The 22912-nt window shown below is 43.6% G+C and overlaps 1 protein-coding gene across 5 annotated transcripts; it reads right to left on the reverse strand.

The window, feature by feature from the left end:
* Positions 1-209: 209 nt before the first annotated feature.
* Positions 210-22325, reverse strand: cep85l (centrosomal protein 85, like). 5 transcript variants are annotated; one of them, XM_023295339.3, is made up of 13 exons: positions 20287-21519; positions 19903-20136; positions 17479-17613; positions 14329-15104; positions 14127-14212; positions 9855-10194; positions 8358-8510; positions 7560-7714; positions 7150-7267; positions 6286-6336; positions 5777-5863; positions 3318-3501; positions 210-1106 (listed from the first exon to the last, which is right to left on the reverse strand). In XM_023295339.3, exons 2-13 carry the CDS (start codon positions 19907-19909, stop codon positions 937-939), a joined length of 2262 nt encoding a protein of 753 aa, XP_023151107.1. In that variant the 5' UTR covers positions 19910-20136; positions 20287-21519; the 3' UTR covers positions 210-936. The 5 variants fall into 5 exon arrangements, with proteins under 5 accessions (XP_023151107.1, XP_023151105.1, XP_023151104.1 ...); XM_023295337.3 differs by lacking the exons at positions 19903-20136; positions 20287-21519 and adding an exon at positions 21543-22325 and having other exon boundaries at positions 7560-7711; XM_023295336.3 differs by lacking the exons at positions 19903-20136; positions 20287-21519 and adding an exon at positions 21543-22321 and having other exon boundaries at positions 3318-3498.
* Between the last annotated feature and the right edge of the window lie 587 nt (positions 22326-22912).

A 22912-nucleotide genomic window follows, 5' to 3' on the forward strand; every position in this document is an offset into this window, starting at 1 on the left:
ACATAAATCAGATGAACTGGAACCAGACCACACACATTTAATTATCTGGATGTTTACCCTCTAAACTCTGAACTGTTTCTGAATGTTTTCTGCCTCATTTTTCTTCACTGTGGATCTAAAGTCCTGCAGCTCTGAGGAACCAGAACACCAGAAGAAGGAGGGAGAACTCAGAGATGTCTTTTGTCAGTAAGTATGATGGCAACCAGAAATAACATCTTTGATTATTTATTTTCCAAAAAGAAACCAGCCTGGACTCATGGTGTCTATGTACAGGTGTGGCTCTGCATGCAGCTGCTATTTATTTATGTTTTCATCCTCTGCTCTGGAGAAACACTGCCTGCAGCTCAGTCATGGCTTCTTGTTTTTGAAGAGGAACTCAAAACACTTATTTCTTTACAGAATCTGGTCACTACAAAGTTTATTTTTAGCAAAGTTTTAAATGAAACGTGTAGAATAAAGTGATGAAATCTGGGTTTTACTTGTGGTTAGTTTCAGGAGGAGGAAGTCAAACATCTGATGATTCTTTCTGTTTCCACAGTTTGTTCTTTTAAAAACAAGACGTTTTCCAAATCTGCCGGCAGGTTTTAGGGTTCAGACGGTTCGAGTTCAGATGGTTCAGAGTTCAGAAGTGAAGTTATTGTTTCTGTCCAGTGGATCACTGAAGGTCTGCTGGAAACATCTGCAGCATCAGTACAGAAAATACACTCTGACAGACACACAGCAGCGTCCACCAGCCTCCACCAGCCTCCTTCAGCCTCCACCAGCCCCCTTCAGCCTCCATCAGCCTCCACCAGCCTCCACCAGCCTCCTTCAGCCTCCACCAGCCTCCTTCAGCCTCCACCAGCCTCCTTCAGCCTCCTCCAGCCTCCATTAGCCTCCACCAGCCTCCTTCAGCCTCCACCAGCCTCCACCAGCCTCCATCAGGACTCAGAGGTGTCACTGGGACACACAGCTGTCTCCCATGAACTGGGCGTAGCGGTCGGAGATGCTTCTCCTGAGCTCGTCGATGTCTCTCCTCAGCTGTCCGACCTCCAGCAGCTTGAACCTGAGCTCTTCCTCCACCACCTCCACCTCACAGTCGCTGTCGTCTGCTGAGACGCTCAGAGCTGGAAGAAAAACAGAGTCAATAAAAAGATGGATCCAAGAGAAATTAGCTCCGTTCACAGTTAACCTTTAGCTAAAACTCATAAAACACACTTGTTACCATCATCGCTACTATCATCATTATCACTATCATTACAATCACTATCATCATCATTACCATCATCAGTAACCACTACTAACCATTACTAATCACCACTAACCACCACGAACCACCAGTAACCATCACTAACCACCACTAACGATCATTAACCAGTAGTAACCATCACTAACCACCGCTCACCACCACTAACCACCAGGAACCATTAGTAACCAGCACTAACCATCACTAACCACCAGTAAGCATTACAAACCAGTAGTAACCATCACTAACCACCAGTAAGCATCACTAACCATTAGTAACCAACACTAACCATCACTAACCAGTAGTAACCAAGACTAATCACCACTAACCACCAGTAACCATCACTAACCAGTAGTAACCAACACTAACTATCACTAACAACCACTAATGATCATTAACTAGTAGTAACCATCACTAACCACTGCTCACCACCACTAACCACCAGGAACCATTAGTAACCAGCACGAACCAACACTAACTACAACCACCACTAACGACCACTAACCGCCACTAACCACCACTAACCGTCACTAACGTCACTAACCAGTAGTAACCACCACTAACCAGTAGTAACCAACACTAACCACCAGTAACCATTAGTAACAACACTAACCATCACTAACCACCATTAACCATCACTAACCAGTAGTAACCAACACTAACCATCACTAACCACCAGTAACCATCACTAACCAGTAGTAACCAACACTAACCACCACAAGCCACCACTAACCATCACTAACCACTAACCAGTAGTAACCACCACTGACCATCACTAACCACCACTAACCATCACTAACCACCACTAACCAGTAGAAACCACCACTAACCACCACTAACCAGCACTAACAACCACTAACCACCACTAACCAGCACTAACGAACACTAACCACCACCAACACCATTAACGAACACTAACCACTAACCACCACTAACCACCACTAACCATCACTAACAAACACTAACCACTAACCAGCACTAACCACTAACCACCACTAACAAACACTAACCACTAACCACCACTAACGAACACTAACACCACTAACCAGCACTAACAAACACTAACCACTCACCACCACTAACCAGCACTAACGAATAATAACCACTAACCAGCACTAACGAACACTAACCACTCACCACCACTAACCATCACTAACCAGCACTAACAAACACTAATCACTAACCACCACTAACCAGCACTAACAAAAACTAACCACTAACCACCACTAACCAGCACTAACGAACACTAACCACTCACCACCACTAACCAGCACTAACCACCACTAACCAGCACTAACCAGCACTAACGAACACTAACCACTCACCACCACTAACCATCACTAACCAGCACTAACAAACACTAACCACTAACCACCACTAACCACCACTAACCATCACTAACAAACACTAACCACTAACCAGCACTAACACTAACCACTAACCACCACTAACAAACACTAACCACTAACCACCACTAACCACCACTAACGAACACTAACCACCACTAACCAGCACTAACGAACACTAACCACTCAACACCACTAACCAGCACTAACGAATAATAACCACTAACCAGCACTAACGAACACTAACCACTCACCACCACTAACCATCACTAACCAGCACTAACAAACACTAATCACTAACCACCACTAACCAGCACTAACAAAAACTAACCACTAACCACCACTAACCAGCACTAACGAACACTAACCACTCACCACCACTAACCACCACTAACCAGCACTAACCACTAACCAGCACTAACGAACACTAACCACTCACCACCACTAACCATCACTAACCATCACTAACAAACACTAATCACTAACCACCACTAACAAAAACTAACCACTAACCACCACTAACCAGCACTAACGAACACTAACCACTCACCACCACTAACCATCACTAACCAGCACTAACAAACACTAATCACTAACCACCACTAACAAAAACTAACCACTAACCACCACTAACCAGCATTAACAAACACTAACCACTAACCACCACTAACCAACACTAACCACTAACCACCACTAACCAACAGTGTATGCGTGTGTGCGTGCATGTGTGTGTGCTGTCCACGTACACTTCATGTCCAGCAGCAGCGTCAGGTTGGGTTCCTTGCCCTGAGCTCTTTGAGCCAGAATACTGCAGAGACCCTGGAGGTCCAGAAGACACAAGGACATCTCCTTCAGCAGGTGGCCCAGCTCTGGCATCTTCACCTGGGACAACGGACGCACCAAGGACCCTCCATCTGTTGGATGCTGCTCCTCAGAGGAAAACAAAGAACCAGATTTAGTATCAGGTCTTTGGTCTCACAGCAGAACCCTCAGTCAGACTGTTGTACAACCACAAATCTAGAAAAGCAACATTATCTATCTGTAGTCTATCTATCTATAGTCTATCTATCTATCTATAGTCTATCTATCTATAGTCTATCTATAGACTATCGATCTATCTAAAGTCTATAGTCTATCGATCTATCTAACTATCTATCTATAGTCTATCTATCTATACTATAGATAGACTATAGATTCTGTAGTCTATCTGTCGATCTATCTATAGTCTATCTATCGATCTATCAATCTATCTATAGTCTATCTATCTATCTATAGTCTATCTATCTATCTATCTATCTATCTATATCCATCTATCTATCTATCTATCTATAATCTATCTATAGTCTATCTATCTATAGTATATATACAGTGGGTTGCAAAAGTATTCACACCCATGACCAAAACTGAATTTCTCAGAACAGAACAAAGCAAAAGTGAGTTTCACCTGTTTATATGAAAGGAAATAGCACAGACACAACAATCCATCACTGTTTTTGTTCGTAAGCACTCTTTACTATGAATAGATTGCAAAAGTCTGTATTTCATTGTTGCAAAAGTACTCACACTAAATCATTAAGTCACAGTCAGTAGTTGGTTGCAGCTCCTTCAGCAGCAATAACAGCTTCCAATGGCTTTGGATAGCCAGCAACGAGTTTTGCAATGGTCCTTGGACAGTTTTGCCCACTCCTCTTTGCAATACTGCTCCAGCTGAGTCAGGTTACTTGGTGACCTTCGGTGGACGTCAATCTTCAGATCCCTCCACAGGTTTTCTATTGGGTTGAGATCTGGGCTTTGACTGGGCCAGTCTAGAACCTTCACTTTCTTCTTCCTGAGCCATTCTTGTGTCACTCGAGCCGTATGTTTTGGATCATTATCCTGCTGAAAGGTGAACTTCCTCCCAAGGTTCAGGCTTTTTGCAGACTTGAAGAGGTTTTTCTCCAGGATGTCAATATATTTCGCACTATTCATAATCCCTTGCACACGGACAAGCTCACCAGGACCGGAGGAAGAGAAACCCCAGAGCATTATGCTCTCACCTCCATGTTTCACGGTAGGGATGGTATGAGCCGGATCATCAGCTGTGTTGGCTTTGCGCCAAACGTACTTCTTGGTGTTCAGGCCAAAAAGTTCTATTTTTGTTTCATCTGACCAGATCACACTTTCCCACATCGCAGGAGTGTCTTTCAGATGTGTGGTAGCACACTGCAAACGAGCCTTGAGATGTTGTTTTTTTAGATATGGCTTCTTCTTTGTGACACGCCCATAGAGACCTTCCTTGTGTAAAGTGCGGGATATTGTGGACTTGTGTACGTTAGTCCCAGCACCCTGGAGAGACTTCTTCAGGTCTTCAAGAGTGACGGAGGGGTTTGCTCTGGCTTCCCTGAGCAGTTTCATCTTGCCTTTTGCCGTGATCTTGGAGGGACGCCCTGTTCTCCGGAGGTTCATAGTGGTACCATGGTGCTTCCACTTCTGGACCAGTGATGCAACAGTACTTTTTGGCACATTGAGTGAACTTGCAATGGCTACATAGCTTTGCCCATCTCTATGCTTCTCTACAACTTTCTTTCTCAGGTCTTCTGACAGCTCCTTGGACTTCATGACTGTTGTCTGACCACCATGACAACCATGGGACGACTGTGGACAGGTGAATATTGGGCACTATTTATAGGGAGAAATCAAGCCTATACAAGTCACAAGTGACTGAATACAGTCCTGTGACACTGTGATGCAATAGTTTATAGTGTGCAATCATTTTCGACTCAAAATAACATCTTCGGTGCAAAGGTGTGAATACTTTTGCAACAATGAAATACAGACTTTTGCAATCTATTCATAGCAAAGAGTGCTTACGAACAAAAACAGTGATGGATTGTTGTGTCTGTGCTATTTCCTTTCATATAAACAGGTGAAACTCACTTTTGCTTTGTTCTGTTCTGAGAAATTGAGTTTTGGTCATGGGTGTGAATACTTTTGCAACCCACTGTATCTATAGTCTATATATCTATCTATAGTCTATCATCTATCTATCTATCTATCTATCTATCTATCGTCTATCTACAGTCTATCTATCTACAGTCTATCTATCTACAGTCTATCTATCTACAGTCTATCTATCTATCTATAGCCTATCAGATCTGCTGAAGCTCCTGATCAATTATCAATAACCACATCTGTCAGTCTGACATCAACACCTGAACACCGATACCTGTGTGAAGGCTCTGGGTGGGAGGGGCAGCTTGGCCTCCTGTCCATCAGAAACTCCTCTGTGCTTCTGCAGGCGGCTACTGGTCGCCTGACAGGTGAGACAGGTGGTCATTCTGGATGTCAAGTCAAATAAATAAGACAATATCCAACACGACACAACCAATACACAACCAATGCACAACCGGTACACAATCACTACACAACCAGTACATAACCACTAAACAATCACTACACAACCAGTACATAACCACTACACAATCAGTACACAACCACTACATCCAGTACACAACCACTATACAACCAGTACACAATCAGTACACAATCAGTACACAACCAGTACACAATCAGTACACAACCAGTCCACAATCACTACACAACCAGTACACAACCAGTACACAATCACTACACAACCAGTACACAATCACTACACAACCACTACACAACCACTACACAACTAGTACACAATCAGTACACAACCAGTACACAAAGGTTGTGTGTCTGTGAACTCACCGTCAGCTGAGACGTCAGTCTGTCAATCTGTTCTCTCTGATGATTAAACAGCTGCAGGACAAAGAGGAAAGTTACACTCTGTTGTGTGTGTGTGAGTCTGGTGTGAGTTTGTTGTGAGTCCGTTGTGTCTGTTGTGAGTCTGTTGTGTGTGCGTTGAGTCTGTTGTGAGTCCGTTGTGTCTGTTGTGAGTCTGTTGTGAGTCTGTTGTGTGTCTGTTGTGTGTCTGTTGTGAGTCTGCTGTGAGTCTGCTGTGTGTCTGTTGTGTCCGTTGTGAGTCTGTTGTGTGTATGTTGTGAGTCTGTTTTGTCTGTTGTGAGTCTGTTGTGTCTGTTGTGTGTATGTTGTGAGTCTGTTGTGTCTGTTGTGTGTCTGTTGTGTGTTGTGAGTCTGTTGTGAGTATGGTGTGAGTCCGTTGTGAGTCTGGTGTGTGTATGTTGTGAGTCTGTTGTGTGTATGTTGTGAGTCTGTTGTGTCTGTTGGGAGTCTGTTGTGTGTCTGTTGTGTATGTTGTGAGTCTGTTGTGTCTGTTGTGAGTCTGTGGTGTCGGTTATGAGTCTGTTGTGTCTGCAGTGTCTGTTGTGTGTCTGTTGTGAGTCTGCTGTGTGTCTGTTGTGTCCGTTGTGAGTCCGTTGTGAGTCCGTTGTGTGTATGTTGTGAGTCTGTTTTGTCTGTTGTGAGTCTGTTGTGAGTCTGTTGTGTGTATGTTGTGAGTCTGTTGTGTCTGTTGTGTGTCTGTTGTGAGTATGGTGTGAGTCCGTTGTGAGTCTGGTGTGTGTGTGTATGTTGTGAGTCTGTTGTGTGTCTGTTGTGAGTCTGTTGTGTCAGTTGTGAGTCTGTTGTGTCTGTAGTGTCTGTTTGTGTTACCCTGCTGCTGTGATCCTGTAGCTGCAGTAGTTGACTGTTCTCCACTTCAAGTCTCTTCAAGTCCTGAACAGGAAGTCGAACTCCATCATCAAGACATTGCTGGACCTTCTGCTGCAGACTGCAACACACACACACACACACACACACACACACACACACACACACACACACACACACACACACACACACACACACACACACACACACACACACACACACACACACACACACACACACACACACACACACACACACACACACACAGTTCATTCAGAGAACATGAAGCTGCTACAAACTGCAGATATGAGAGTTGATCAAAAAGTTCCAGGACTGGAACTTTGTGATGAAACGATGCAAAGTTTTCCAGGTTGAATAAACAGAAGGAGCAGATTGGACAGGTGAGGACTCACCTGTGCACTGAGGACATCAGCTCCTTCTCCCTCTGGTTCTGCTGCTCCATCTTCAGCTCCTTCTGCTCCATCAGACGAGAACCTTCATCCAGACTCCTCTGCAGAAGAACCATCGCCTTCTGAAGGTCCTCCACCCTCTGCTGCACCTGCTGCTGCTGAGGAGAAAACATCTGGATCAACCTGAGGACAGCATCTGGATCAACCTGACAGTAACATCTGGATCAACCTGACAGTAACATCTGGATCAACCTAAGCGTAACCTCTGGATCAACCTGACAGTAACATCTGGATCAACCTGAGCATAACATCTGGATCAACCTGAGGACATCTGAATAAACCTGAGGACAACATCTGGATCAATCTGAGGACAACGTCTGGATCAATCCGAGGACAACATCTGGATTAACCTGAGGCATCTGTAGTTGTGCGTCTGTCGTTGTGCGCCTGTAGTTGTGCGCCTGTAGTTGTGCACCTGTAGTTGTGCACCTGTAGTTGTGCACCTGTAGTAGTGTGTCTGTAGTTGTACGTCTGTAGTTGTGCGTCTGTCATTGTGTGTCTGTAGTTGTACGTCTGTAGTTGTGCGTCTGTCATTGTGTGTCTGTAGTTGTGTGTCTGTAGTTGTGCATCTGTAGTTGTCTGTACCTCTGTGTCTGTAGTTGTGCATCTATAGTTGTGTGTCTGTAGTTGTGCGTCTGTAGTTGTGCATCTGGAATTGTGCGTCTGTAGTTGTGTACCTGTAGTAGTGTGTCTGGAGTTGTGCGTGTGTAGTTGTGTACCTGTAGTTGTGTAGTTGTGTACCTGCTGCTGCTGCACCTGAACCTCCTCCAGGGTCGGCAGGTCTGACAGGTATTTTTCCAGTGTTTCTATTCGTTGCTGTTTTTCTTGGTTCTGATCCGTTTCTCTCTGACATCGTTTCTTCAGACTGCTGATGTAGCGATCCCTCGTCTTCACCTGGAATATTAATATAAATTAATACCTGATAGTAGATAATATTAATGTAACTTTATTAACACCTGATAGAGGAACACGGCGCAGATAATACTGATATTAATAAACGGTAAAGAGATAATAATATTAGTGGTGGGATGCCATTTAAAAAATGAATCTAATTAATTACAGGCTTTGTAATTAATTGCAATTAATCGCACTTTTATCAAATAGCAATATTTAACACAATAAGTGAAATTTTTTAATTCAAATGAAATTGTGGTTGACAGTTGAATCAATGAATAGACATATACGTGTTTATAATTTCAAATTATAAAAAAAAATTTAAAATGGGACATATAGAAAAAAGTGATTTTGATGACTTCAAGCCTGAATTTAGTTGTTTTTTCCACTGTATGGAACATAAAATCAGCATTAGTAGTTCAAGGAGCTTCAGAAATTTGAAAATCCACAGATTCATTCTGTTTTCATAGTTTCTGGGTCTGATAAATGGTGTCATTTTGATGGTTCTTTTTTTCGGAATATAATTTTTTATTTGTCATTTTTTTATGAACAAAAAGTTTATAATTAAGTTATTAAAAGACAGACATTTTCGTTGTATAGGTTATTCCTCCTCCAAGGAGGTGGAGCCTCGACGGTGTAATTAAACAACAAAAATGTTTGTTTCATTTCTATTTATCTGCATTTTTCATCTGTCTGCTACATTCACAGATTACTGCAAATCTAAGTGCAATTATAGCGATTTTATTCAACATTTTAAGACTTTCTGTAAACTCAAGCACTGTCTAGAAAAGTGGTCTATTATGGGATAGCTCCACCGTTAGCAGGACTGTGGTAGCTAACGTTAGCTCTGGTGCTAACAGCAATATGTTTTACATTGAGGTGATCAGAAAACAACCAGGCTTTTATCCAAGCGGACATCAGTAAGAATTTTAAAAGAAAAATTTCCTCCCAACAAGCTCAATCTAGTCTTCCTTCACTGTTCACCAGAGCCTGACTTCACTCAGTGCTTCCTTTTTTTTTTTTTTTCCACTCAGTGCTTCCTGTGCTACTTCTTCATGGCTACAAACAGACTTTAGGTTCATTACCACCACCTACTGGGCTGGAGTGTTCATCAGAGTTACTGGTGTGCCACAAAATTGGGAACTGAGAAAGAAGCGATAAAATGCACTAATTTATTTAACGCGCCATTTTTGTTGCAATTAATTAATCGAAATTAACGCATTGAAGTCCCAGCCCTAAATAATATTAACATTAATAAAGGTTCTCCACCTTCTCCAGCTTGTGGATGGAGGAACACTGAGCAGATAATAATATTAATATGAATAAACTGTAAACGTTCTCCACCTTCTCCTCCAGCTTGCGGATATCTTCACTGTATTTCTGGGTGACCTGCTTGAAGAACTCGTTCAGATGCAGAACCTCCAGTTCTGCTACGGCCAGTTTTCCTCGCAGGTCTTCATCGCAGCAGATTCTGTTGCTCTGCTGCTGTTTGCAGGACATTCTGGGATCCTGAAGAAGTGACACAATCTGGTCCGGTTTGGTCGTGCAGGTTGGTGATGAGGAGCTGTGACTCGGGGTGACCTGGAGATCATCCAACCAGCCTCTCTGACTCTGGAGAACCTGCTGAGCTCGGAGCTCGTTCTCTCTGATCCGAGCGTGAAGCTGCAGAATCTGCTGCTTCTGTCTGAAACACAAAGATCAAAAACAGGTAAAGAAAACACGTCATGAAGAACATCTCCATGAAAGAGAACAAACCGTCCAGAGGAACATTACAGATTGAAGAAGCTCAGCAGATCAGAGACCATCTAAGGTCTGTTTGTAGGAAGCTCATTTCTCACATAAATACCAGGGTTTTCTCTACATTTATTCTGCAGCGGCGGCCCGTCGCTGCTAAAACCCCAGCCGCCGCCCCTTTAAATTTCTTCTTTTTTTAAAAAAATTGTCGCAAATACACCACCGCCGCATGTCTCCACCCTCACAGTGTCGGGTACTCGCAAGTACTAAGGTAAACTACAGATAACTATCTTGCTCTCAGGATCTACTCTTTTTCTGCATGTGTGTGTGTGTGTCTGTGTGCGTGTGTGTGTGTGTGTGTGTGGGAGGGGGGGGAACTGTAGTTCCTGATGTTCAGGAGGTCTCAATAACTCTCCTAAAAACCTCCAGCCAAAGTTCTGACAGGAACCAGGAACAGAGATCAGCAGATAAGCTCCTGCTTCTCTTCATGTCTCCCTGTAAAATCCAGGAATCTAAAATCCTTCTTCTAACATCTAAACTCTGAATGCGCAGCTCAATCATATCTTACAGACCTGATTGTTCCAGATCATCCTAACAGAACCCTTCCCTCTCAGACTGCAGAACCTTCAGGTCTAGATCTGGATCTTCACGTCTCTGATCTCCAGTTTCTGTTCTAATCGACATCCAGAATGTTCCTTGTTCTGTTTGTAGTGGTGGTTCTCCATCTCCCCACCCTCACCCCAACCGCTCGAGGCAGATGTCTGCCTTCCCTGATCCTGGTTCTGTCAGAGCTTTTTTTGTTCTGTCCCACCAAGTCTGGATCGTTGAGTTCTCTGTTCTCTGTTAAAAACTCGTAAGTTCTGGACCGTACTGCTGAACACTGAGATGACATGTGAAGAAAATTGAAGTCCATAGAGGAGGTCCAGATCCATCACTCTAATGGACTTCACCAGACCTTCATCAGTCCAGCAGATAGAACCATGACATTTAGGAGGAGAAACGCATCTGAGTTCTGGTAAAAACTGACCCCAGATCAGTTTAAATCCATCCAGGTGCCTTAGTCTAAACACTGAATCTGGTTACTGATCAGTTTCTCTGTAACCAGTGGTGATCATCAGTATGATGGGATGTATTCTAGTGTCCATCCATCATCCATCCATCAATCCTCTTCCTCTTATCTGGAGTCGGGTCGTGGAGGCAGGTCATTCCAGACGTTCCTCCTCCCAGCAACACTTTCCAGCTCTTCCTGGGGGATCGTGAGGCATTCCCAGGCCAAATGAGATATACACTATATATATATCAGAATCAGGTGTTCCAATCACTTCCATGGCCACAGGTGTGTAAAATCAAGCACCTAGGATGCAGACTGCTTTTACAAACATTTGTGAAAGAATGGCTCGCTCTCAGGAGCTCAGTGAATTCCAGCGTGGAACTGTGATAGGATGCCACCTGTGCAACAAATCCAGTCGTGACATTTCCTGGCTCCTAAATATTCCACAGTCAACTGTCAGCTGTATTATAAGAAAGTGGAAGTGTGTGGGAACGACAGCAAATCAGCCACCAAGTGGTAGGTGGTAAACTGACGGAGCGGGGTCAGCGGATGCTGAGGCACATAGTGCCAAGAGGTCGCCAACTTTCTGCAGAGTCAATCACTACAGACCTTCAAACTTCATGTGGCCTTCAGATTAGCTCAAGAACAGTGCTTCAGCAGAGAGCTTCATGGAATGGGTTTCCATGGCCGAGCAGCTGCATCCAAGCAATACATCACCAAGTGCAATGCAAAGCGTGGGATGCAGTGGTGTAAAGCATGCCACCACTGGACTCTAGAGCAGTGGAGACGCCTTCTCTGGAGTGACCAATCGCGCTTCTCCATCTGGCAATCTGATGGACCAGTCTGGGTTTGGTGGTTGCCAGGAGAACGATACTTGTCGGACTGCATTGTGCCAAGTGTAAAGTTTGGTGGAGGGGGCATTATGGTGTGGGCTTGTTTTTCAGGAGCTGGGCTTGGACCCTTAGTTCCAGTGAAAGGAACTCTGAATGCTTCAGCATACCAAGACATTTTGGACAATTCCATGCTTCCAACTTTGTGGGAACAGTTTGGAGCTGGCCCCTTCCTCTTCCAACATGACTGTGCACCAGTGCACAAAGCAAGGTCCATAAAGACATGGATGACAGAGTCTGGTGTGGATGAACTTGACTGGCCTGCACAGAGTCCTGACCTCAACCCCATGGAACACCTTTGGGATGAATTAGAGTGGAGACTGAGAGCCACACCTTTTGGTCCAACATCAGTGTGTGACCTCACAAATGTGCTTCTGGAAGAATGGTCAAAAATTCCCATAAACACACTCCTAAACCTTGTGGAAAGCCTTCCCTGAAGAGTTGAAGCTGTTATAGCTGCAAAGGGTGGACCGACGTCATATTGAACCCTATGGATTAGGAATGGGATGTCACTTACGTTCATATGCCAGTCAAGGCAGGTGAGTGAATACTTTTGGCAATATAGTTTATAATCCCTCCAGTGGGTTCTGGGTCTACCCCGGGGTCTCGTCCCAGGAGGACGTGTTCAGAAAACCTCCAAAGGAAGTCTCTCTGGAGGATCTGAATCAGATGTCCAAACCTCCTCAGCTGGTTCCTTTAGAGGTGAAGGATCAACAGCTCTACTCCGAGCTCCCTCTGGATGTCTGAGCTTCTCCCCCTATCTCTAAGGCTGAGTCCAGCCACCCTACGGAGGAAGCTCATTTCAGCCGCTTGGATCCATGATCTCATTCTTTAGGTCACTACCCAGAGCTCATGACCATAGGTGAGGGTTGGAACGTAGATGGATGTTAAACTGAGAGCTTCTCCTTGTGGCTCAGCTCCCTCTTCACCACGACGGTTCAGTACAATGCCTTCATTACTGCTGACACTGCACCAATCCTCCTGTCCATCTCACGCTCCATTTTCCCATCACTCCCAAACAAGATCCTGAGATACTTGAAGTCCTTCGCTGAGGGAAGCAACCCCCCCCAAACCCAGAGGGAACAATCCACCGGTTTCCATCAGAGAACCATGGCCTCGGACTTGGAGGTTCTAAACCTCATCCCTACCGCTTCACACTCGGCTGCAAACCACTCCAGTGCTGCTGAAGGTCTAAGGAACCAACAGAACCACATCATCTGCAAAAAGCAGAGATGACATCCTGAGGTCCCCAAACCGGACACCCTCCTCACCCCGGCTGCACCTTGAGATCCATGAAGACCACAAGCAGGATCAGAGACAAGGGGCAGCCCTGGAGGCATCCAACACCCACTGGAAACGTGTCTGACTCTGTGCTGAGTATGTGGACACAACTCTCACTTTGGTTGTACAGGGACCGAATGGTTCGTAACAACAAGCCTGGTACCCCATACTCCCTCAGAACCCCTCAGAGGACACGGTCGTAGTCCTTCTCCAGATCCACAAAACACATGTGGACTGGCAGGTCCAACTCCCATGACCCCCTCAGCAGCTCTTCAAGAGTAAAGAGCTGGTCCACTGATCCACGACCGGGACGGAATCCACATTGCTCCTCCTGAATGAGTTTCTACAATCGGTCGGAGCCTCCCTTCCAGCTCCCTAGAGGAAGCTTTCCCAGGGAGGCTGAGAAGTGGTGATAACCCGGTACTTGGAACACACTCTCTGGTACCCCTTTTTGAAAATGGGAACCACCACCCCGGTCTGCCACTCCACTCACCAGTATTATGGGATGTCTTCCAGTGTGATCATCAGTATTATGGGATGTCTTCCAGTGTGATCATCAGTATTATGGGATGTATTCCAGTGTGATCATCAGTATTATCGGATGTATTCTAGTGTGATCAGTACACCAGATGTTGGTGTTGGATTGGGTTTGTGTTGTACCGATCGATCTCCAGCTCTCTCTGCCTCAGAAGACCTTCTTTCACCTTCACCAGAGTGTTCACAGGTAGACAGCTGCTCTTCAGCACCTGAGAAAACAAACACACCTGAGAACACACCTGAGAACACGGAACACACCTCAGAACACAGAACACACCTGAGAACACACCTGAGAACACAGAACACACCTGAGAACACAACTCACCTGGTTCAGTCCTGGCTCTGGCTGGAGTCCTGGTTGCCATGGTGACAGCCCGTCACCGAAGACCTTGGTACCGAGCTCCAGTCCGGGTCGGTACTCCATCTGCTCGGTGAGCCACATCTGTGTTCGGACCGCCGACTGGATTGGGGAGCTTCGGTCCGAAGGGTACAGCGGGACGTCGAGGCCGCTCACCTGTCCGCTGTTCACCTGTCCAGTCACCTGTCCACGGCCCCGACACACCTGAGCCTCTGGCAGAGCGCCGTGGTATCGGACTGGGGAGGACAGGGACCAGTCCGGCTCCAGACCCGGGGTGCTGCGGTCGGACTGGTACTGGTCTGGGTCCGAGTCCAGACCCGGGGCGCTGCGGTCGTACCGGTACCCGGGTCCGGCTCCGGGTGAGCACTGCAGGAGGCTGCTGCTGATGAAGGAGGAGGACAGGGGCAGGGAGAGGTCTACGTTGGACCCCTTCCTGTAGCCAGACAGCAGGCCTCGGTCCAGAGAACCCTGTCCCTTCGGGCCAGACTGGAGTCCAGACATCCTCCTGTCAGAGGACAGCTTGGTGAGGGACGACCACCTCCGGATCGGCTGCTTGTCCTTCATGTCCCGGCAGGTCCGGACCCAGTGACCCGACCCTTGGGGGGACGGTGGCACTCTGAGCCGGGCTCCAGGAGAGGAGGACGGGGACGGCAGGACGGAGAGGACAGGGATGCCGTCATCATCCAGGTGAAGCTGAGACAGTGGCAGGAAGGACAGAGGAGTGGTGCTGCAGCTGGAGTCATCTATGGAGAGAGTTTGATGTTCATCAGCTGGAACCAAACATCTGAGAGGAGGGTTAGGGTCTACAGACATCAGGAACATCTGACTGTAAAGATCTACAGACATCAGGAACATCTGATTGTAAAGATCTACAGACATCAGGAACATCTGACAGAAAAGATCTACAGACATCAGGAGCATCTGACTGTAAAAATCTACAGACATCAGGAACATCTGACTGTAAAGATCTACAGACATCAGGAACATCTGACAGAAAAGATCTACAGACATCAGGAGCATGTGACTGTAAAAATCTACAGACATCAGGAACATCTGACTGTAAAGATCTACAGACATCAGGAACATCTGACAGTAATGATCTACAGACATCAGGAACATCTAACAGAAAAGATCTACAGACATCAGGAGCATGTGACTGTAAAAATCTACAGACATCAGGAACATCTGACTGTAAAGATCTACAGACATCAGGAACATCTGACAGAAAAGATCTACAGACATCAGGAGCATGTGACTGTAAAAATCTACAGACATCAGGAACATCTGACTGTAAAGATCTACAGACATCAGGAACATCTGACAGTAATGATCTACAGACATCAGGAACATCTAACAGCCCACAATTCATTGTGTTGTTGAGGAGGCGCATTTGAAAAGTTAACATTAGCAGTTCTATACAGGTGAAAATAGCAGCATGTCTTTTTCTACCCTGAAACGACAAATCAGCGAGGAAAACTGTCGGTTAAATCCTGCGTGGACTGACAGGTATTTATTTATCTACCACCAAATCCGAACGCCAAACCAATATGTTTACTCTGCAACGAGTGTGTTGCAGTGCTGAAAGATTATATTGTCTTAAGACACCACATTGAAAAACATGTCGCGTTTCGGACAAACTTTCCCGAGGGATCTCATGAGAGAGCGGCTAAAATTCAGAGTTTGACTGCGTCTTACTACAGTGAAGCAGACTTCCACAGCTCAGGAAAAGGCCACAGCAGCTTCATGGCAAAGAAAAAGAGGCCGCTCACAGACTCAGAAACTGTGAAGGACTGCATGATGGCTGTTGTGGATGAAGTTTTAACTGACGATAAAGTTAAGACGAGTGTGATATCTGCTATCAAACAGCTACCTCTGTCTGACACGCCAAACATTTGCAGGGTTAGGTGTAATGTCAATATGCACCAGTTCCCGAACATTAAGAAAGTTGCAGTCCACTTGCTCAGTATGTTTGGATCAACATGTGAATCAAGCTTTTCACGCATAAACATGATAAAAAAAAAGCAGCTCTTGTTGCTGTCTGACTGACAGTACTCTTCACCACTGCCTTCGGACTGCATTTACATCTTATGAGCCAAACATCCATGCTCTTGTTCAAAACAACGTGTCATTTCTCTAACTAGAAAAATCAACAAGAGAAGTGTTACACATCTACACAAGTTGAGATGGAATCCCTAATGTTCAGTGCAACAAAGCAGTGTGCTGTAGCGGGCACTAAAGGTAGTTTCATGCATTTATTTGACTATTTTCTGTTCACTAATTAGAAGTTTAATATTTAAGAAAGACATTTTGTTTTCACAGTTATTTCACTTAGTTGCGCTTTATTATGCACGTTGATGTCGGCTTTATTTCATTTCAAAGGGACAGTAACTGTGTCACTGTACCCCGTTTATTTTTTTGATTATATGCACTGAAGATGTGACTCTCAGATGAGACCAAATATGGAGAGGGACAAACTCTGTTTTTTGTTATTTCAAAAGAAGAAAAATACCTCAAGTTTTGAAAAGTTGCTGTTAAGCAAGCTACTTTTTTATGCACTTTCAGATGTGACCAAAACAAAAGGTGGTGTTTCTAATCAGCACTTTGTTTTCATGTTCATATGCCCCTTAACATGTGCTTGTATTTACCTATCAAAATGTATTGAAGTTATGTGTTTGAAATGTAAAATTTAAAGAAGCAGTATTTCAGCACAGGTTCAGTTTAAGTACTGCTCTTCTATTGTGTTTATGTCCTTCTGGATGTGGCAGTATGTTAATAAACATCCAATGTGTTTGCTATCTTATCTATTTGTGTTCATTTTAAATGGTTACGTTTGCTCACTGCCTGCTAAAAATGTCCAGCCCAGCTCATGTCTTTAGTCTGAAAATCTGGCCTGAGTCAATTTTTAATTGAATTGCCCTGATCTGCAGACATCAGGAACATCGTTAGAAAATGTTGATGGAAACAACAGAACGGGTGTTCTAAGTTCCTTCAATGTCTGAGTGGACTGTGGAGAAGCTGCTCTAAGATGTTCTAGATAGCTGAAGGCCTGCAGAAAACCCCTGGAACATTCTGCTGTTCTACTGATGGAATGTCGGGTCTAACCAGGATGAGTCCTACCTTCCACGCTGTCGGAGCAGTAGGTTCCGATGCCGGTGTCCCCGCTGTCCGACACCGTGCTGAGTCTTCGGCCTTCAGAGATGCTGCTGCTCCAGGCTGAGTCTGGAGTCCATCCTGGAGAACCACCACTGGAGCCTGGAACAGAACCACAGGTTAGACCTCAGGTTCATCCATCTACCTTAAGATCTGCTGAGAGCCTGAGAGAGGTTCTCCTTGTTCTGACAGTTTGGTAGTTATTCTGGAACATGTTCTGTTCTTCAGTAGAACTTTGGATTCATTTCAACTGCAGAGGATCTGAGTTAGAGTCAGAAAAAATAGAACAGAAAACATCAGATACATCATTTATGTCTGTTTTTGTCCAGAGGAGGAAAGAAGAAACCACAAAGCATTCACAATAAACCAGCTGCAATCACACAATTTATAGAAATACAGCAGATATATATTTAAATACAGTACATCTATACATCTATAGTTTATCTATCGATCTATCTATCTATAGTCTATATATAGTCTATCTATCTATAGCCTATCTATTAGGCCAATGTAATGCCATCCAGAGTAACTATATGCTTTGAAAGCAATTTTCTAAGATGTTTGGGGCCAAATACAATGACTTCAGTCTTGTCTGAATTTAGTAGTAGGAAATTATAGGTCATCCAGGTCTTTATGTCCTTAAGACAATCTTGCAGTCTGGCTAGCTGATTAGTTTCATCTGGCTTCATAGATAAATACAAGTGAGTGTCCTCAGCGTAACAATGGAAATTAATACAGTACTTCCTAATAATATTGCCTAAGGGAAGCATGTATAATGTGAACAGTATTGGTCCTAAGACAGAACCCCGAGGAACTCCATGATTAACCCTAGTATGCTCAGGAGAGTCATTGTTGACATGCACAAACTGGAACCTGTCTGATAAGTAGGATTTAAACCAGTCCAGTGCTGTCCCTTTAATGCCAATACAATGTTTTAGTCGCTGTAATAAAAGTTTGTGGTCGATTGTATCGAATGCTGCACTAAGGTCCAACAAAATAAGTATAGAGACCAGTCCATTATCTGACGCTATGAGAAGGTCATTAGTAACTTTCACCAGAGCTGTTTCTGTGCTATGATGCACTCTGAAGCCTGACTGAAACTCTTCAAACAAGCTATTCCTTTGTAAATGTTCACATCATTGATTTGCAACTGTTCTTTCCAGAAGTTTAGAGAGAAGTGGGAGGTTAGAAATTGGTCTATAGTTTGGCTAAAACATCTGGATCTAGAGTGGGCTTTTTAAGTAAAGGTTTGATTACAGCAACCTTAAAAGCCTGTGGTACATAGCCTGTTACTAGAGAGAGATTAATCAGATCTAACATTGAGGAATTAATTAAAGGTAAAGCCTCCTTGAACAGTCTAGTTGGGATAGGATCTAAAAGACATGTGGATGGTTTGGATGTAGACACTATTGAAATGAGTTCAGAGAGATGCATGGGAGTGAAAAATTCTAAATATCCATCTGGTCTTACAGCCAATTCTAAAGCATCTGTACTCGATGATACATCTGTGACATTTGTAGGAAGGGCCAGATTAATTTTTTCTCTAATCGTAATAATTTTATTTGTAAAGAAGCTCATGAAGTTGTTACTGCTCAAAGCTAAAGGAATACAAGTTTGAACAGAGCTCTGACTCTTTGTCAGCCTGGCTACAGTGCTGAAGAGAAACCTGGGGTTGTTCTTGTTTTCCTCTATTAAAGATGAATAATATGTTGTCCTGGCATTACCAAGAGCTTTTTTATAAATTACTAGACTATTTTTCCAAGCTACATAAACTTCCTCTAAATTAGTGGAGTACCACTTCCTTTCCAGCTTTCGGGACGCCTGCTTTAAAGTCCACAGCTGGGAATTCTACCAAGGAGCAGGTCCTCTCTGAGATAGAACTTTCTTTTTTACAGGTGCAACACTATCAAGTGTTGTACGCAGTGAGGCTGCAGCATTATTAACAATATAATCCACTTCTGTGGGGGTAAAACTATAATATTTCCCTTCCATTATATCAGTAAGTGGTGCTAAAGTAAATAGAGAGGGTATTATTTCCTTAAATTTAGTCACCGAATTGTCAGACAGACATCTACTGTAATGATGTTTATTCTTAACTCCTATACAATCTATTGTTGTAAATTGAAATGTTATCATAAAATGGTCAGAAAGAAGAGGGTTCCGGGGAAATACTGTTAACTGTTTGATTTCTATGCTATAACTGCTCCCAAAGTTTTTCTTCTGGTACAGATAAGCCACGCTCCAACTGATGTTTGTCCACTATTTATTCTTTTCTGTGGCACAGCAAATCTTTTCTTCACCAGCAAACACTGTGAAAAACGTGTGCGCCTTCTGACCAGAAATTTAGGAGTTGTTAAAGTCTTTAAATGTCCTCTTATTATTTCCACTTACGAAGCATCCTCTTTACCGTGTCTTGCTATACCAGTAGCTCCTTCCAACTCTCAGTTTTTTCTAGGTGATCATGTGAACACCGCATGCTGTTCACTAAGCGCTGTTCTGTCCTCGCCAAGTGTTGTCCCCATGAACGTTTACTTAGCTATACAGCCAGCTAAACACTCTCCTCATCAAACTCCAAGGAACAGGCCATGTGTTGAGTTGGGTAGTTTAATCAGGGTAAGTGTGAAACTACAAACAAACCAGAGATAAACAGAACATTGCATCAGTATAACGTATATAAACAGACTATGTGTTCACAAAACACCAAAATAATATTTCTTAACTAATAATAATAATACACACATGCTGCTTTCATAATAAGAAACAAACAGAACTTACAAATGATGCCGTTTTCAAACTGTGAAGGTGTGGATGGTAACAGATGCAAAACAGGTGTGACTGCCACTGACTGGCTTTTAAAGGCAGGAAGGAGAAGGAAGGAAGTGACCTCATGAGCATGACTTCACTTCCTCTTTTCCTCAGGTAACAAAAATGAATAAGTACACAAAACAACCACTAGGGCGCAATACCAACAAACAGAACAGATCTGACTCCATCACAAGCGCAATACACACTTTGACCACTAGGCGCCAATAATATTCCAGAGAATTCGCATACATTCAAAACAAAAGTTTTCTCTGCAAAACACAAAATCTTTACTAAGAAACAGAATCCTGTGCAACAGCTACATATGCCATAAGTCAGAACGAGGTCAAGGGTGTGATTAAAACTATGAGTTGGTTTATTTACATGTTGAGAAAACCCAATTGAGTCTAATATTGAATTAAAAGCAGTCGTAAGGCTGTCACTGTCCACGTCAACATGAATGTTAAAGTCATCCACAATAATGACTTTATCTGAGCACTAAATCAGATAAAAAGTCTGAGAATTGAGATAAAAACTCAGAGTTAGGAGCAGGAGGACGATATACAACAACAAATAAAACTGGTTTCTGAGCTTTCAAATCTGGATGAGAGAGACTGAGTGTAAGATTTTCAAATGAACTGTAACTAGGTTTAGGTCTCTGGTTCATTTTTAAGCTAGAGAGGTAAAGTGCTGCCACTCCTCCTCCTCGGCCTGTGATTCTAGGAACATGACAGTTAGTATGACTAGTAGGAGTTGATTCATTTAGACCAACATATTCTTCCTGCTGCAACCAGGTTTCAGTCAAACAGAACAAATCAATCTGGTTATCAGTTATCAAATCATTTACTAACAGAGATTTAGACGAGAGAGATCTAATATTTAACAGACCACATTTAATTATCCTGTTTCTTCGCTCAGTTAAAATAGTGGTATTAATTTTAATTAGATTTTTATGGTTACAATGTCTTTTGTTTATATTTGAATTGTTAATTTAATGAATTTTGGTGGTCGGGGGACAGACATAGTCTCAATAAAGCTAACTGAATTACTGAATTTATCTATCTATCTATCAATAGTTTATCTATCTATAGTCTATCTTCAGTCGTAGCTCTTAAGTGTGGGTTATCCCAGTGGTCCGGTGTCCCGGTGGTCCAGACGGAGGTCGTCCTGCCTGCTGCCGGTTCGGCTTTAAACGGCTTATACCTGGATAATGACGTCAGGTGTCTCACCTGTCTTATTGGACTCGTATCCGTCTTCCAGGTCCGTCCTGCTCCACATTCCTGTAGAACCCAGCAGGACCCAGAGAACCCAGCAGAACCGCAGCACAAAGAGAACCAGGCCGACCGGTGGAAGCCCGGCTCCGGTATCAGTCCTCACCGAGTGGACTCACAGAACCGAACCTCATCCTGGACCTGTCCGGTCTGATAACGGTTTACTGCCGCTGATTTACCGTCAGTCCGCTCGGTACCGGAGCTAACGGCTGCTGCAGCGGAAATCTATGGAGAGCCGAGAGGGACAAACCTGTAGTCCGCGTTTTACCGGAAATCTCTGCTGAGCGCAGAACATCAGACCCAGTACTTCATATTAAAGTACTTACTGTAGCACTACTGTGACCCAGTACTTCATATTAAAGTACTTACTGTAGCACTACTGTGATCCAGTACTTCATATTAAAGTACTTACTGTAGCACTACTGTGACCCAGTACTTCATATTAAAGTACTTACTGTAGCACTACTGTGACCCAGTACTTCATGTTGAAGTATTTATTGTAGTACTACTGTGACCCAGTACTTTATATTAAAGTATTTACTGTAGTACTACTGTGACCCAGTACTTCATATTAAAGTACTTACTGTAGCACTACTGTGACCCAGTACTGCATATTAAAGTACTTACTGTAGCACTACTGTGACCCAGTACTTCATATTAAAGTACTTACTGTAGTACTACTGTGACCCAGTACTTCATATTAAAGTACTTACTGTAGTACTACTGTGACCCAGTACTTCATATTAAAGTACTTACTGTAGCACTACTGTGACCCAGTACTTCATGTTGAAGTATTTATTGTAGTACTACTGTGAGCCAGTACTTTATATTAAAGTATTTACTGTAGTACTACTGTGACCCAGTACTTCATATTAAAGTACTTACTGTAGTACTACTGTGACCCAGTACTTCATATTAAAGTACTTACTGTAGCACTACTGTGACCCAGTACTTAATGTTGAAGTATTTATTGTAGTACTACTGTGACCCAGTACTTCATATTAAAGTACTTACTGTAGTACTACTGTGACCCAGTACTGCATATTAAAGTACTTACTGTAGCACTACTGTGACCCAGTACTTCATATTAAAGTACTTACTGTAGCACTACTGTGACCCAGTACTTCATATTAAAGTACTTACTGTAGCACTACTGTGACCCAGTACTGCATATTAAAGTACTTACTGTAGCACTACTGTGATCCAGTACTTCATATTAAAGTACTTACTGTAGCACTACTGTGACCCAGTACTTCATATTAAAGTACTTACTGTAGCACTACTGTGACCCAGTACTTCATATTAAAGTACTTACTGTAGCACTACTG

Source organism: Amphiprion ocellaris, chromosome 12, assembly GCF_022539595.1.
Source record: "Amphiprion ocellaris isolate individual 3 ecotype Okinawa chromosome 12, ASM2253959v1, whole genome shotgun sequence".
NCBI classification, from domain to species: Eukaryota; Metazoa; Chordata; class Actinopteri; family Pomacentridae; genus Amphiprion; species Amphiprion ocellaris.